At 37.3% G+C, this 13,995-nt stretch overlaps 1 protein-coding gene across 3 annotated transcripts in view; it reads left to right on the forward strand.

The window, feature by feature from the left end:
* Positions 1-13,995, forward strand: part of STAM (signal transducing adaptor molecule) — a 79,233-nt gene that overhangs the window by 8,670 nt on the left and 56,568 nt on the right. For 2 of the 3 annotated variants that reach the window (XM_029954484.1, XM_029954485.1), the window contains exon 2: positions 12,092-12,176. The exons of the other annotated variant lie outside the window; for it this stretch is intronic. In XM_029954484.1, coding sequence (XP_029810344.1) covers positions 12,092-12,176 — 85 coding nt within the window. The remainder of the gene's footprint in view (positions 1-12,091; positions 12,177-13,995) is intronic. 3 annotated transcript variants of the gene reach the window in all.

Genomic DNA, 13,995 nt, shown 5'->3' on the forward strand with positions numbered 1-13,995 from the left:
ACACATCTCATTTAAAAGAATACTTTAGTGGCACCTGGGTGGCTCAGTCGGTTAAACGTCCAACATCAATTCAGGTCATGATCTCACGGTTTGTGGGTTCAAGTCCCGCGTCAGGGTCTGTGCTGGCAGCTCGGAGCCTAGAGCCTACTTCAGATTCTGCGTCTCCCTCTCTCTCTGCTCCTCCCCTATTTATGCCCTGTCTCTCTCTCAAAAATAAATAAACCTAAAAAAAAAATACATTATTGCTAAAGTGCTCACCATCATCTGAGATTTTAGCGAATCATAATCACTGATCACAGATCACTATAACAAATATAATAATGAAAAAGTTTGAAATATTGCAAGAATTATCAAAATGTGACACATGGAAAAATGGTGCTGATAGACTTGCTCAAAACTTGGTTGCCATAAACCTTCAATTTGTTAAAAAAAAAAGTATCTTTAGAGTGCAATAAAGTAAAATGCAATTAAACGAACTTGGTTTTAGGGTAAGGAAAATCTGAGGATAAAATGAGATCATTGTGAAGCTTTGAATTCTTTACAAGCAAGTCTCTGTTTTTGCTTGTCACTTTTACCTTGCCTACACACCCTGTTTTTGTTATAGAAAATAGTTTTGACAGCACCAAAGACTTAATCATCCATTTTCTATATAAAAAGTAGCTACTTTTTTGCATGGACCTCAAGTATACTGTAGTATAGAGGTGGAATTTAAGGAAAGGTATTAAGCAGGCTGTGTTTTAGCTTATGGGCAAGTAATAAATTATATAATATATCTTGAATGTATCATAGATAAGCTGCTATATTACAACTGCCACTTCAGATAGCTGTGAAATTAGGTGATTAACTAGTTGGTACCTAACCTTCTAATTTCTATATAAGTCTAATTACATGAAATAGAAGTGGGGGTTTTGATATTTTACTTTGCTTTTCTGTTTGGAGTATCATTGAAACTACTGTATTGTAAATGACGGAAAATGCATATGTTAAAAAAATAAACTGTTTTAAAAAAATAAAATAAAATAATTAAAAAAGAAAGAAAATAGTTTTGATTTTGCTCTTCAACAAAACCATGTTGATTTGTTACTAATAGTTTTTATTCTTCTGATTTGAAAATATTCATTTTTTGTCACTGAGAAAGAACTGTGCTACTGCTCTTGTTGATCCTGAGGCAGCATCAATAAATAATTTGAATAGTTTTAGAGTCCTGAAAAGGGTTGCATTTTTGATCTATAGAAGTTTGAGTCAAATCCTGATCCTGTCTATACATTGGAGAGTTAGGAAGGGAGGTCGTTCATGAGTTTTCAACAAATCTACTGATGACTGCCCCGTATACTCCTGGGTATACTTATCCTATCTTTCCTTAACGGTTATAAGCAGTTTATATTTGATCAGACATAAAAATATCATTTCTAGTTAACTCTTTGACTTTTTAGTAAGTTAAGTTTGTTTTTAAATTTTATTTTGAGAGAGGGAAAGAGCATGCTTGCGCACTAGAAGGGAAGAGGCAAAGGGAGATGGAGAGAGAATCCCAGTAGGCTTCACGCTCATGGGGGCTTCAACTCATGAACTGTGAGAGCATGACCTGAGCTGGAGTCAAGAGTTGGATGCTTAACTGACTAAGCCACCCAGACACTCATAAGTTAAGTTTTAATAAGCTTAGCTCTTATATTTTTTAAAAAGCTGGTAGAATTTAAGATTTAAGTGTTTTCTTGTCTTTGCTCTATATTTTGAAATGCATAAGTGCACTGTTTTTAAAAGGCCCGCTTGGCTACCAGTCAGTAAGGATGATGAATAAATTATTTAAAAACACTATCAGATCAAAGCAATGACTTGATTTCCTTTTTTAAGATGAAGTAAATATTAGACCGGAGAATATTGATCAGGATGACTCGCTCAGTTTTCTTTGGCTTCATAGGAGTTGGGGGTCTATAGAGGTGGGGCTCTGGATCTCAATTAGAGCAGCTCTCCTTGGATTTGGTTTACAAACCGAGTTTCTCTGGAGGTAAGCTTTTCTCACAAAAGAATATTGAATAAATGTGTGTGACTGGTCTTTGCCCCTGTTTCCTCAGAGGGAGCCTATAAATCTTTGGAATGTCTTGAATGATAGGAGCATCCTGTTTATGATGGGCCTCTTGGACATTACCTTAGTTTATGCTAATGAGATGACTCAACATGGAAGCAGGTGACTCCAGAAAAACAACCTTGTGATTAGATGGTTGAGACTTTGAATCATATGGTATTAAGCAGACCCCCAGGGAGGGGTAGGAGGCCTGGAGATTGAGTTTCAGGTGGTGGCTGATCGTACCTTCATAACGAAATACCAATAAGTACTAGCCGCCAAATCTTGGTTGCTCCTTGTTGGTGATACACGTCGATGTGCCGGGAGACTGAGGTGTCCTGAGGGTACAGAGACCAGGGGTTTGGGATCACTCCACACCTTACCCTGTGCAAGTCTCTGCACTGGCTGGTTCAGATTTGTATCTTCTGTAATAAAATCATCAGTGCTTTTCTGAGTTCTGAGGTGCTATAGTGAATTAGTGAACCTGAGGGGATATTGGGAACCCCTGAATTTGTAGCCAGTTGGTCAGAAGTGCATATGACCTGGGAACCACTGAGCTTCTTGCTTCTGTCAAGTGAGGGGAAGCTCCTGCCGTCCTGTGCCTTCAATTGTGAACAGAAGACTCCTGGTAGGCAGCATCACGGTTACATTGTAGAGGGCTTTTTGTACTGAAAAGTAAAATTTGAAAATTATTGAAGTGGATGCTATTAAAGGTCTCTGTGTTTCTGTGACACTTATGGATTCATATTATGATTGTATGAGTAAGTTTAGTATTTATTGAGTACTCAGGCCGAGAACATGAATATTGAAAAAATTGCCCAAAGGAGAAATTGTTGTTATTTTCAAGGGATGTACAACATAAGCTTGAACAGTGACAGGTAAATTTGATTCCGTTATCCTCTTGGCATACACTGCAGCCCAAAGGAAATTAAATAGCATTTCAACATTTGCTTTCTAAATAACTTTAGTTCTCAGAGTAGTGTTAATTTCTCATTCTGTTTTTTTCTTTTCTCTCTTCCAAACCATTTTTGCAAATGGGTAGTGGATTCATTTTTTTCTAAAAGCCTAGCTCTGATTAGATTATGTATTTGCTGGAAACTTTGTTGGTTCTGTTTCTTGAATTAATACAAACACATCATCCTGTATTTTAGGTTTTTGAGTGGTTCCAACCTTTCATAGTCTCTGTTGTATCTAGCCTATGTTCTTCGATATTCTTTGTTAGACTTCTCTTCTATTTTCATAACTTCACTCTTTACTGTATTTATTGTAGATTTACTTACTTAAATGGAAATGAAAGAGTTTATTATTAATCTTGTTCTCTTCTTAGTTTCTAAATATCAAGAAGCCTTTCCTGATTTTTTTCTCTCCCCCTCAGTCTTTACCTTTTTTTTTTTAGCTTGCTTTTTCTGTCATCTATGTAGGTCTCTATATGCTGGTTTCATTTCCTTTTTTAGAGTCTAAGCTACTTTAGATAGAGCCTGGCATAGATTAGAAGTTTATTCCATTTTGTTGAATATCTGTCCAAATTTTATAATTTCCTGCAAATAAGTTACCTTACCAAGATCTTAGATGTTTTGAACATTTGTATTCTTATACAAGGAATTCATTTGTGTAAATAGCCTGCTTTTGTTATTTTCCCTATTAGAAGAGGGTAAGAGGGCTAGGTATAGGTACTCACTACTCATTGATTATAAGGCAGTGCTAGTCTCTAATGGCAGTGACTTATTGGTGGGTGTTGCTCTATCCCTTGGGGCTGTGCTGTGGTTCAGAAATTGGAGGCCTGCAAAGAATTTGGACAGAGTTGGTTGCTTGCTCTTTTCTGCTTTAAACCCATTCTGACCGACCTCCAGCTCTCAGTAGTAAATCAAAATGGGGGAAATGAGTCTCATTATCTGTTGAACCAGGTAGCAAGGCATTGAGGGAATGAATGTGGGGAGCAGGAATTTCACTATCATCACCAAGACCAACCCTTACAGGTAAGAATCTTGGTGTGGATCAGGCCTCTCACTCCTAATCCATCTTAGGTTAAAAACAATGAAAATGTTAGCAGGGATCCTGGTGATGCTGTCTTTTAAACTATCTCTTCTTTATTACAGTGCTCCCATCAAGACTGATTATGTCTATTTCTGTACAGATTTTGCTTCGGATTTCTTTTGAAGTTTCTTCCCCCCACATAAGCTCTTATTTTTTCTAACTTGCCTTATTCTGTTTCTTCCTTCCTTCCTTCCTTCCTTCCTTCCTTCCTTCCTTCCTTCCTCTCCCCTCCCACCCCTCCCCACCCTTCCCCTCCCCTCCCACCCCTCCCCACCCTTCCCCTCCCCTCCCCTTCCCTTCCCTTTAGAAGCTGTGATCATATGGCCTTATAGACTGAACTTCATTATAGGTTGATCTGGTATGCCATTTGCTGTGGAACTTCCCTCTACCCTGCTTATGATCTTGAGTGTGTTTAGGTGTTTCCTCTTGGAATCTGGAATCCCCAGAGAGAAGTCCTGTAATCTTCTCTCTGAGGGTGAAGGCACACATGACGGTGAGGGGGTGGAATAGAAATTTCTGAGATGGCAGGTATTTGATGCAGGGTGGGGGTGCGATTGAAGACCACCCACTCCCAGCTCTCCACTTCTAGAATTTACCAGGACTCAGAGGATTCAGTGTATAACAACTATGATTTATTACAGTGAAAAAGACCCAAAGTTCAGTCAGCAAAGGGAAGGGGCCACATGAACGCAGTCCGGGAAAACCAGGCACAGGCTTCCTTGGGTCCTCTGTGTAGGATAGGAGTAATTCCGTCTGCAGCCACACCACCCTGAACGGCCCGATCTCGTCTATCCCGGAAGCTAAGCAGGGTCCAGGCCTGGTTAGTACTTGGATGGGATATGCGTAATTCCCCCAGCAGTGAGTTGTGACCGCACGTGTGAAATGTTGCATCCGGGGATGTTTATTAGAGACTCAGTGCTTGGGCTTTTACTGGGAGCTGATCCTGTAGGCATACTCAATTTGGCACATAACCAGATTCCCACAAGGAAAGCAGCAAAACCATAGTGTTCAGCAAAACCCACAGTGTTTGTACAACCAGTTTAGAAATAAGGAGTCAGTCTTCTCAGTTCTCAGGATGGTGGGAACCCTCCCTAAACCCAAGTTCCTACACACAGGCAGTGTTCGCAAGCAGGCCCTTTAAAGGACACCAGTCAGGCATGCCTCTGTGTCAAACTCTTTCCTACACAGCAAGTATCAGCATTGATGCCGTTGCTTAATTGCTCTTTTTATTAGTTTTTTTTAAATGGACTTTTTTTTTTTGAGTGGTTTTAGATTCTCAGAAAAATGAAGCAGAAGGAACAGAGATTTCCTATATCCCTCCTGCCCCCACATGTGCACAGCCTCCCCAACTATCAGCATCTTGCAGCAGAGTGGTGTATTGGTTACAGTCTCTTAACCCACATATGCCCATCATCACCAAGTCCACAGCTTACATTAGCATTCACTTTTGGTGTTGTTTCTTCTAAGGGTTTTGACAAAGTCATAATAACACGTGTCTACCGTTGTATGCAGAGTAGCTCCCCTGGCCCGCAAGCCCTGTGTTCTCCCCGGCTCCCCTTCCCCTTCCTCTGGCTCCTGGCAACCACTTATTTTTTTTTTACTATCTCCATAATTTTGTCTTTTCTGGAATGTCATATAGTTAAAAACATGAAGTATCTGGCTTTTTCAGATTGGCACCTTTCACTTAGTAGTATGCCTTCAAAGTCTTTTCATGGCTTCTTAGTTTTTTTTTTTTCCTAGCACTGAATAACATTACATTGTTCCAATGTACCTTATTTTATCCATTCATGTACTGAAGGATGTTATGGTTGCTTCCACGTTTTGGCAATTATGAATAAATCTACAAAATCCCTGACCATGGAATATCTTTCCATTTACTTCTTTGATTTCTTTCATCAGAGTTTTGTAGTTTTCCTCATACAGATCTTACATGTATTTTGTAGATTTATACTTATTTTTATTTTGTTATTATTTTTTTAATGTTTATTTTTGAGAGAGAGTGAGACAGAGTGCCAGCAGGGGAGTGACAGAAAGAGAGAGAGAGAGAGAGAGAGAGAGAGAGAGAGAGAGAGAGAGAGAGAGAATCCGAAGCAGGCCCCAGGCTCCGAGCTGTCAGCACAGAACCTGACACAGGGCTCAAACTCACAGACCGAGAGTCATGACCTGAACCAAAGTCATACATTTAACTGACAGAGCCATGCAGGCACCCCAAATACTTTATTTTTTGAGTGCTAATATAAATGGTATTGTGTTTTTAATTTAAAATTACACTTGTTTGTTGCTCCTATGTGGGAAAGCTATTGACTTTTGTATAATTGATCTTGTATCCTATGATTTTGCCAAAATCATTGATTATTTCTGGGAATTTTTGTTGTTGATGATGTTTTTGGATTTTCTACATAGATTAGCATGTTGTTTGTGAGCAAAGGCAAGTTTATTTCTTCCTACTTAATCTGAATACCTTTTATATCTTTTTTTTTTTTTCATTAGCTAGGACTTCCAGTATGGTGGCAAAAGGATTTGGTGAGGGGAGACATCCTTGCCTTATTTCTGATCTTAGTGGTAAAGCTACTTGTTTCCCCCCATTAAATATATTAACTATAGATTTTTTTTTTTTGTAGACATTCTTTCTCAAGTTGAGGAAGTTCCCTGTTATTCCTAGTTGGCTGAGAATTTTTATCATGAGTTCTTAGACTTTGTCAGATGCTTTTTCTGAGTTTGATGATAAGATCATGTGATTTTTCTTCTTTATCGGTTGATGATATGGATTACATTTATTGATTTTTGAATACTGAGCCAGCATTGCATACCTCAGATAAATTCCATTTGACTGTGATGTATAATTCTTGTTATATATTCTTGGATTTGATTTGCTAGTATTTGTTAAGGATTTTTGCATCTATGTTTATGAGAGATTCTAGTTTATAGTTTTTTTTCCTAGTAATATCTTTGGTTTAGTAGTCAGGTAATACTGTCTTCATAGAATGAATTAATTTCCTGCTTCTGTCTTCTAGATGAGATTGGAGATTATTGGTATAATTTTTTGCTTTAAATGTCTGGCAAAATTTACCATTAACCTCTCTGTATTTAAAATTTTTTTTTTCTTTTTAATGTTTATTTTGCGTGTGTGTGTGTGAGAGAGAGAGTGAGAGCAGGGGAGGTGCAGAGGGGTGATACAGAGTCCAGGTTCCAGACTTTGAGCTGTCACCATGGAGCCTGACGTGGGGCTCGAACTCAAAAACCATGAGATCATGAACTGAGCTGAAGTCGGACACTCAACTGACTGAGCCATCCAGGCACCCCTATTGGTTCAGTTTTTTAAAATAGATATAGGCCAATTCAGATTGTCTTTTTTTTTTTGTATGTATATAGGGTGGCAAATGTCTTCAAGGAATTGATCCACTTTATCTAGGTTATTAAATTTGTGGTCATAGAGTTGTTCATAATACTTACTTGTGGTTTTCCAGTACTGCTGAGCAATTCTCTGATTCTCAGTAGACAACTGACCAGTGTCCCACTAATTTAACTCAATTCTGACACTACCTGTCTGCCTGGAAATAAAGTCCAGATCCCACAGGTTAAGGGCTCAGTCTTGCAAGACGGCCCTCATTCTCCACTTCGGATGCCGGTCAAAGTCTAGGATATGACCTGTGGTTCTTACTTATTGACTGTAAATTGGAAGTTTCCATGATCCCCTCAATATTACTGAGCCATAGGAATGTTCATATAATATCCTTTTAATGTTCACAGAGTCTGTGGAAACATCTGCTCCTTCATTTCTGATATTAGTTATTTTTGTCTTCTCTTTTCTTTTTCAACTATCAATTTTATTGATCTTTTCAAATAACTGAATTTTGGCTGTATTGATTTTTCTCTATTTTCTTTTTTCAATTTCATTGATTTCTGCTCCAATTCTTTTCTTCTGCTTACTTTGGATTTAATTTATTCTTCTGTTTCCTAAAGTGGAAATTTAGTGATTTTAGATTTTTTTTTCCTAATGTATTTTTTCAAAGCTGCAAACTTCCAGTATGCATAGATTTCAACAATATCATATGAATTTTGATATGTTGTACTTTCATTTTCATTTAGTTCAAAATATTTTTAAATTTCTCCTGAGATTCCTTCCTTGATTGTGTTTTACTTAGAAGCATGTTATTTAATCTCCATATATTTTGTGATTTGCTAATTTTTTGTTAACGATTTTTCATTTAATTCCATTGTGGTCTCTGAACAGATGCTGTAAGATTTTTAGTCTTTTAACATTTGTTATTGTGTGTTTTAGGCCAGGCAGTGTATTTGGTGAATGTTCTTGTGAGCTTAAGAAGAATTCTGCTGTTGTTGGATAGTCTGTAAATGCCAATTATATTCAATTGTCTGGTGGTATTGTTGAATTCAGCTAAATCCTTACTGATTTTCTGCCTGCTGGATTTGTCCATTTTTTTGTTAGAGGGTTATTAAACTCTCCAACTATAATAGTGGCCTCATTTATTTATCTTTGCAGTTCAATTATTTTTTAACATTGTTATTTTGATATTCTGTAGTTAGGCATGTACATAGTAAGGATAAGGATGTTCAGTCTTTATTGGAGAATTAATCCTTTACTTTATGTGATGCCTCTATGCCTGATTACTTGCTTCCGTATCTACTCATTCTAAAATTAGTATGGCTACTCCCACTTTCTCTTAATTGGTTTTAACATGGTATATCTTTCTCCATCTCTTTATTTTTAATGTTTATGTATCTTTGTATTTAAAGTGGACTTCCTGTAGACAACATATAATTGCATCTTGGTTTTTTTGATCACTTTGACAATATTTGTATTTAGACCATTAGCATTTAAAGTGATTATTGATATGGTTGGATGAACATCTGCCATATCTGTCACAGTTTTCTAGTTTTAGCCCTTGTTGTTTTTTCCTGTTTTATGTTCCACTCTTTTTTTTTTTTTTGCCTTTTGTGGTTTTAAGGGAGTATTTCATGTGATTCAGTCTTCTCTCTCATAACATATAAATTATACTTCTATTTTTGCTGTTTTTAGTGGTTGCTCTTTCAAATAACATTATACCACTTCACTGGTAGTGCGGGCGAGTGAAATGAATAACAATATAAATAGTTCCTCTCTCTTTTTTCTGGTAGCCTTGCTGTCATTTATTTCACTTTTATGGAAACACACACCCCTTCCTATATCATTTTCTTCTCTCTGAAGAACTCTTTTTTAAACAGTTTTTTGCAAGGTCAGATTATTGGTAACAAAAATTTTTAATGATTCTTTGAGAAAGTCTTTTTGCTTTCCTTTTGAAGAATAATTTCACAGGGTACATAATAGGTTAGTGGTTATTTTCTCTTATTGCTAACTGTTTCACTCCATTTTCTCCTGCTTTGCATGGTTTCTGAGATATCAGATGTAATTAATTAATATGTTCACTCCCTTAGAGACAAGGTATTTTTGTCTGCTAATTTCTTTTTACTATTTTTTCTTTATGATATTTTTGCAGTTTGAAAATAATATAACTAGGTATAGTTTTTGATACTTGTGCTCTTGGAGCTTCCTGGACCTGTAGTTTGATGTCTCACATCAATTTGGGGAGTTGTCGAGTTGTTTTTGCTTCAAGTATTCTGTTTCTTTCCTCTCTGCTATTTTTTTAATTCTTTAAAAATTTTTTTGTTTACTTTTTGGGGGCGGGGGGAGTATCAGCACAGAGCCTGACATGGGGCTCAAACTCCTAAACCGTGAGATCATGACCTGAACCCAAGTCAGACGCCTAACCACTGATCTACCAGGTGGCCCCTCCTCTCTGTTATTTTAATAATGCATATGTTTTAATTTTTGTAGTTTCCCACAGTTCTTGGATGATCTGTTGCAGGTGGTTTTTCTTTTTTTTTCCCCCTTTCAGTCATTTTTTTTCTCTTGCTTTTCAGGTTTGGAAGTTCCTCTTGACATATGTACAAGTCCAGAGATTCTCTCTTCAGCCATGTTCAAGTCTGCTGATGAGTCCCACACAGGCATTCATTAGACTGTTTTTGGTCTCTAGCATTTCTTTTTGATTCTTTCTTAGAATTTCCATTTCTTGGCTTACATTCTTTGTCTGTTCTTGCATATTGTCTCCTTTTTCCATGAGATCTCTTAGCATATTAATCAGAGCTTTTAAAAGTCTTTTTCTGATAATTCCAATATTCCTGTCACATGTGAATCTGATTCTGATGTTTACTCTTCAGACTGTGATTTTTGTCTTACAGTGTGGCTTGCTGAAAGCTAGACAGGATGTAATGGTAAGGAGAAGTGTTCTGTAGTCTGGTGGTTAGGTATTCTTTTAAAATGAGTCTCTGCCCTTGAGGTGTGAGTTTCTCACATGCTCAGCTTTTCCCTCCCTCTTAGGTGGAAAAGGATTGCTAGATGGGCTGCAGTTGGGTACTCCCCTTACATGAATGCTGGAGCAGGCTGGAGTTGGGTATTTCTTAACCCCAGGTGGGTTAATCTCTAGTAAACTACTAGCTGGTTAGGTTCTAGTTAAAATAATTAACAGGTAGGCCTTGTTAAGAAGAGAGCGCTCTGGTATATCTCACAATGGGAATTGTCTCCCTTCTGCTGATAAATAAAAAATGTTCTCTGATATTCACTTTGAGATCCTGGGAGAGCTTATGGTAGTAAAATTTACAAAAATGCAGTAACTCCCCTGTGTCTAGGCCTCTTTGGATTTTAACTCCCAGAATTGTGCACACATAGCTTCCAGAAATTTGTCTGTTAAAATTTAGATCTGTGGTACTGGTTTCTGGTGATGGGTTTTTGCTCTCTTGTTTTCCTATGTATCCATCCTTCTGTGTCTCTAATTTTTGGGATGGCATTTGTCCTGTGACCCCACTTCTGAGGGATCAAAGAAGAGTTGCTTATTTTTCACTTTATTCAATAGCTTTTTACTTGGTTGGTTGGAGTGGTACCTTCCAAGTCCCTTAAATGCTGTACTGGAAACTAGAAGTAATTCCTTATTTTTGGTGTTTATGTGTCATTTATGCCTGATGTCTCCTTATCTAGAAAAACTTTGCTTTATCTCCAGAAAGCAGATCATTCCTTTACTCAGGTGGATGCAGGAAAGGTAGTTGCTAGAGCTCTTGATTAAGGAAGGCAAAGTAGGTACCTACCCAACGCTTCCAAGAGCGGTAACCCCTTCTGCCTAAGTCCTTTCTCCTCTACTGCCTGCTGTAGGCATTACCATCTGCTGCTAGAACTTGACCTTTCTCAGAATTCAGTGCTGTGAAACAGGCTGGTCCTTAAGCCCTCTTGTTACTGCCAGTATATGATGCACTTTTTTGGGGTCTTGTAAGTAGGTGTCATATATGTATATTGTTACAGAGCTTTTGAGGTATTGTTGCTCATGTTTTTCATGTCATTGTGTGTTTGCCTTAAAAAATCCTTTTACTGTAATTAAGAGAGGGAGCTTAGTGGGATGATGGGCTCAATCTGTGATACCTCTGTTGATGTTTTTAATTTAATTTGTCAAGTTTTTATTTAATGAAAAATACTCCGTTAAAGCTTGGTTTTCTTCTGTTGATTTCCCCCCTTCTCCATCTCAGACACGAAAATCAACAAAATCATATAGTCAATTAATTTAATTACCTGAAACATTTTGGTAGAGATTTGTCATTCTTCACTGGCAAGTAAAGCTAAGAATTATTTGATAATGAAGGTATTTCTTACTTTAGTCTTCCTGTGTGTGGAAAGGGGTAGACCTGTATTAGTTTCTTTTGTAAGAATATGGCATATTTATTATATTAAGTAACAAGCAGCTGAAGTGTGTATGGGGAAAATGATTATAATAGATAGGAAAGGTGCCCATACCCCCTTTTAAAGACAGGTTTGAACATTTCATTGAGCAGACTTCTGGCAGCTATTCCGATTTGTTGTTGGTACTTGATTTTATCACAGTTCAGTAATTTGTGATCATTTACCTCTTAAAGATTTTTTAAAATGATATTTCTCTGCTTTCTTTTCATAATACACAGAGAAAGCAACCAGTGAGATGAATACTGCTGAGGATTGGGGCCTCATTTTGGATATTTGTGATAAAGTCGGTCAGTCTCGCACTGGGTAAGTGTTGCAGAGTTTCCGAGGAGCTTTATGTATTCTCTTTATTAACATGAATAAAATGAGAGTTACAAGGTAAAGCACATACACTTTAGTTTGAGAATTTTTTGCCAGAATTATTTGAGGAATCATCCCGTTCAAATTACTTTTTATGACCATTTAGGGTAACATGACTGATAACAGTGTTGCTATTTTAATTAATTAATTACCCTTGTCCATATTTGCTTCCTGAAGTCTAGCTTTTCCCACTGATTTTTAAAACCATTAGTGATTTCTCAGCTATCAAGTTTCATGGTTATTTTTTCATTTCTTTTCTTCCTTGTCATATCTGCAACATTGCACCTAACTAATTGAAAAGAGTGACTATTAAAAGACAATTTCAGGACAGCATCATCCTAAACTTTTTGGCGTAAAACTTTCAATGCAGAGCTTTTAATATAGCGAATGGATTTACTGGTGTACAGATTAATAGTTTCCTTAATTCTCAGACTAATCACGTCAGATTATTACTAGTCTCATTTACCCCTTTGTGCCACAGAAATATTATCTTATTTATGTACTTGGTTGTGAAAAATGTTAGTGAGCATTGCTGTGTTATACTCGATTCTTGTGCTAATCTTAATCCCCTGATGATACTCTCTTTGGCTCCCATTTCTTCCCTTGTAAAGATATGCTTCCTTAAACTTTCTTTGATCCATTTTTTCCCCATAATACTTTTCTTGTTTCTAGTACTTTTTTTTTTTAAATCTTACAACTTCTTTGTATCTTTATATGGATGACATCTCTGTTTACAGTTGTGATCTTTCTCACTCTAGCACTAGTCTTGAGGAGACATCATTGTTTCTGGGCATGACACTGTATAAGCTTCCATCTCAACATGTAGAAACCTGAAGTCACGTCTCTTGTTGCTTTAAACCTACTTTCCCCCTCTTTGTTCCCTGTCTCTCTTAATGACAAAATTATTCCATTTGGTCTTAAAACCTCAGAGTCACTTCCACATTAATTTTGATGCTAGATTCTGTCAGTCTGCCTCCCTGATATCTCTCAAAGTGGTGATATTATCAAGTCTCAGTTAACTTCTAGAGCATGGCCAACCCAGGCAGGGGCAGTTTGTCCTCAAGGTCTTCCTACCTCGTCGGTCAAGCCCTGTTTGGCCTGCAACATGTAGCCCTTGTCCCCAGAACAGCCAGGTTCCCTAAAATGTGGCCTTATCCACGTTCCCTGTGTTGTCCTTACATGTTAGCATACTGAGTCTTTTTCTTTCTGACCCTGTTAGTTCCTTAATTTAATTGGAATTGGAGTACCTACTGTGTTCTACATGTGTTTCTTTTTCTCTATTTCTGTTGGTCCCATTTTACTTGAGATGTTTGTTACCATGCCTGGACTAGTAAATTAACCCCCTGACATTTCTTTCTATTTCCATTTATTTTCTGTCCACTTCTTGTATCTCCTTACTATATAACAACTCTGACCATGTTACTCCCTTACCTTCTGCACTAAGTCTGACCTCCCTCTAGGCATCCGACTCCCTTCTTTTCCATTTAGTTTTCCTCTAAGTACCAATTTTTTCAACTCTAGCTTTTCAGTTGCCAGTGCTTTTCTACCTTAGCTTAATGCTTTTGGTCATTCTATTCCTTTAGTGTGAAATATTTTATTCTCCCATTTTCTGTCTCTGTGTGTTAGATCCTTGTAGGCCCGGTGTAGACACCGTTGCTTACACAAAGCTTTCTTTATCCCCCTCGCTGCAGATCATATCCTAGTCCTGTGCGTCCCCAAAGCACTCTATCAAAATCACTCTTGTTTTTGTTTTGTTTTGTGTTAT

This window comes from Suricata suricatta, chromosome 10 (genome assembly GCF_006229205.1).
Source record: "Suricata suricatta isolate VVHF042 chromosome 10, meerkat_22Aug2017_6uvM2_HiC, whole genome shotgun sequence".
NCBI classification, from domain to species: Eukaryota; Metazoa; Chordata; class Mammalia; order Carnivora; family Herpestidae; genus Suricata; species Suricata suricatta.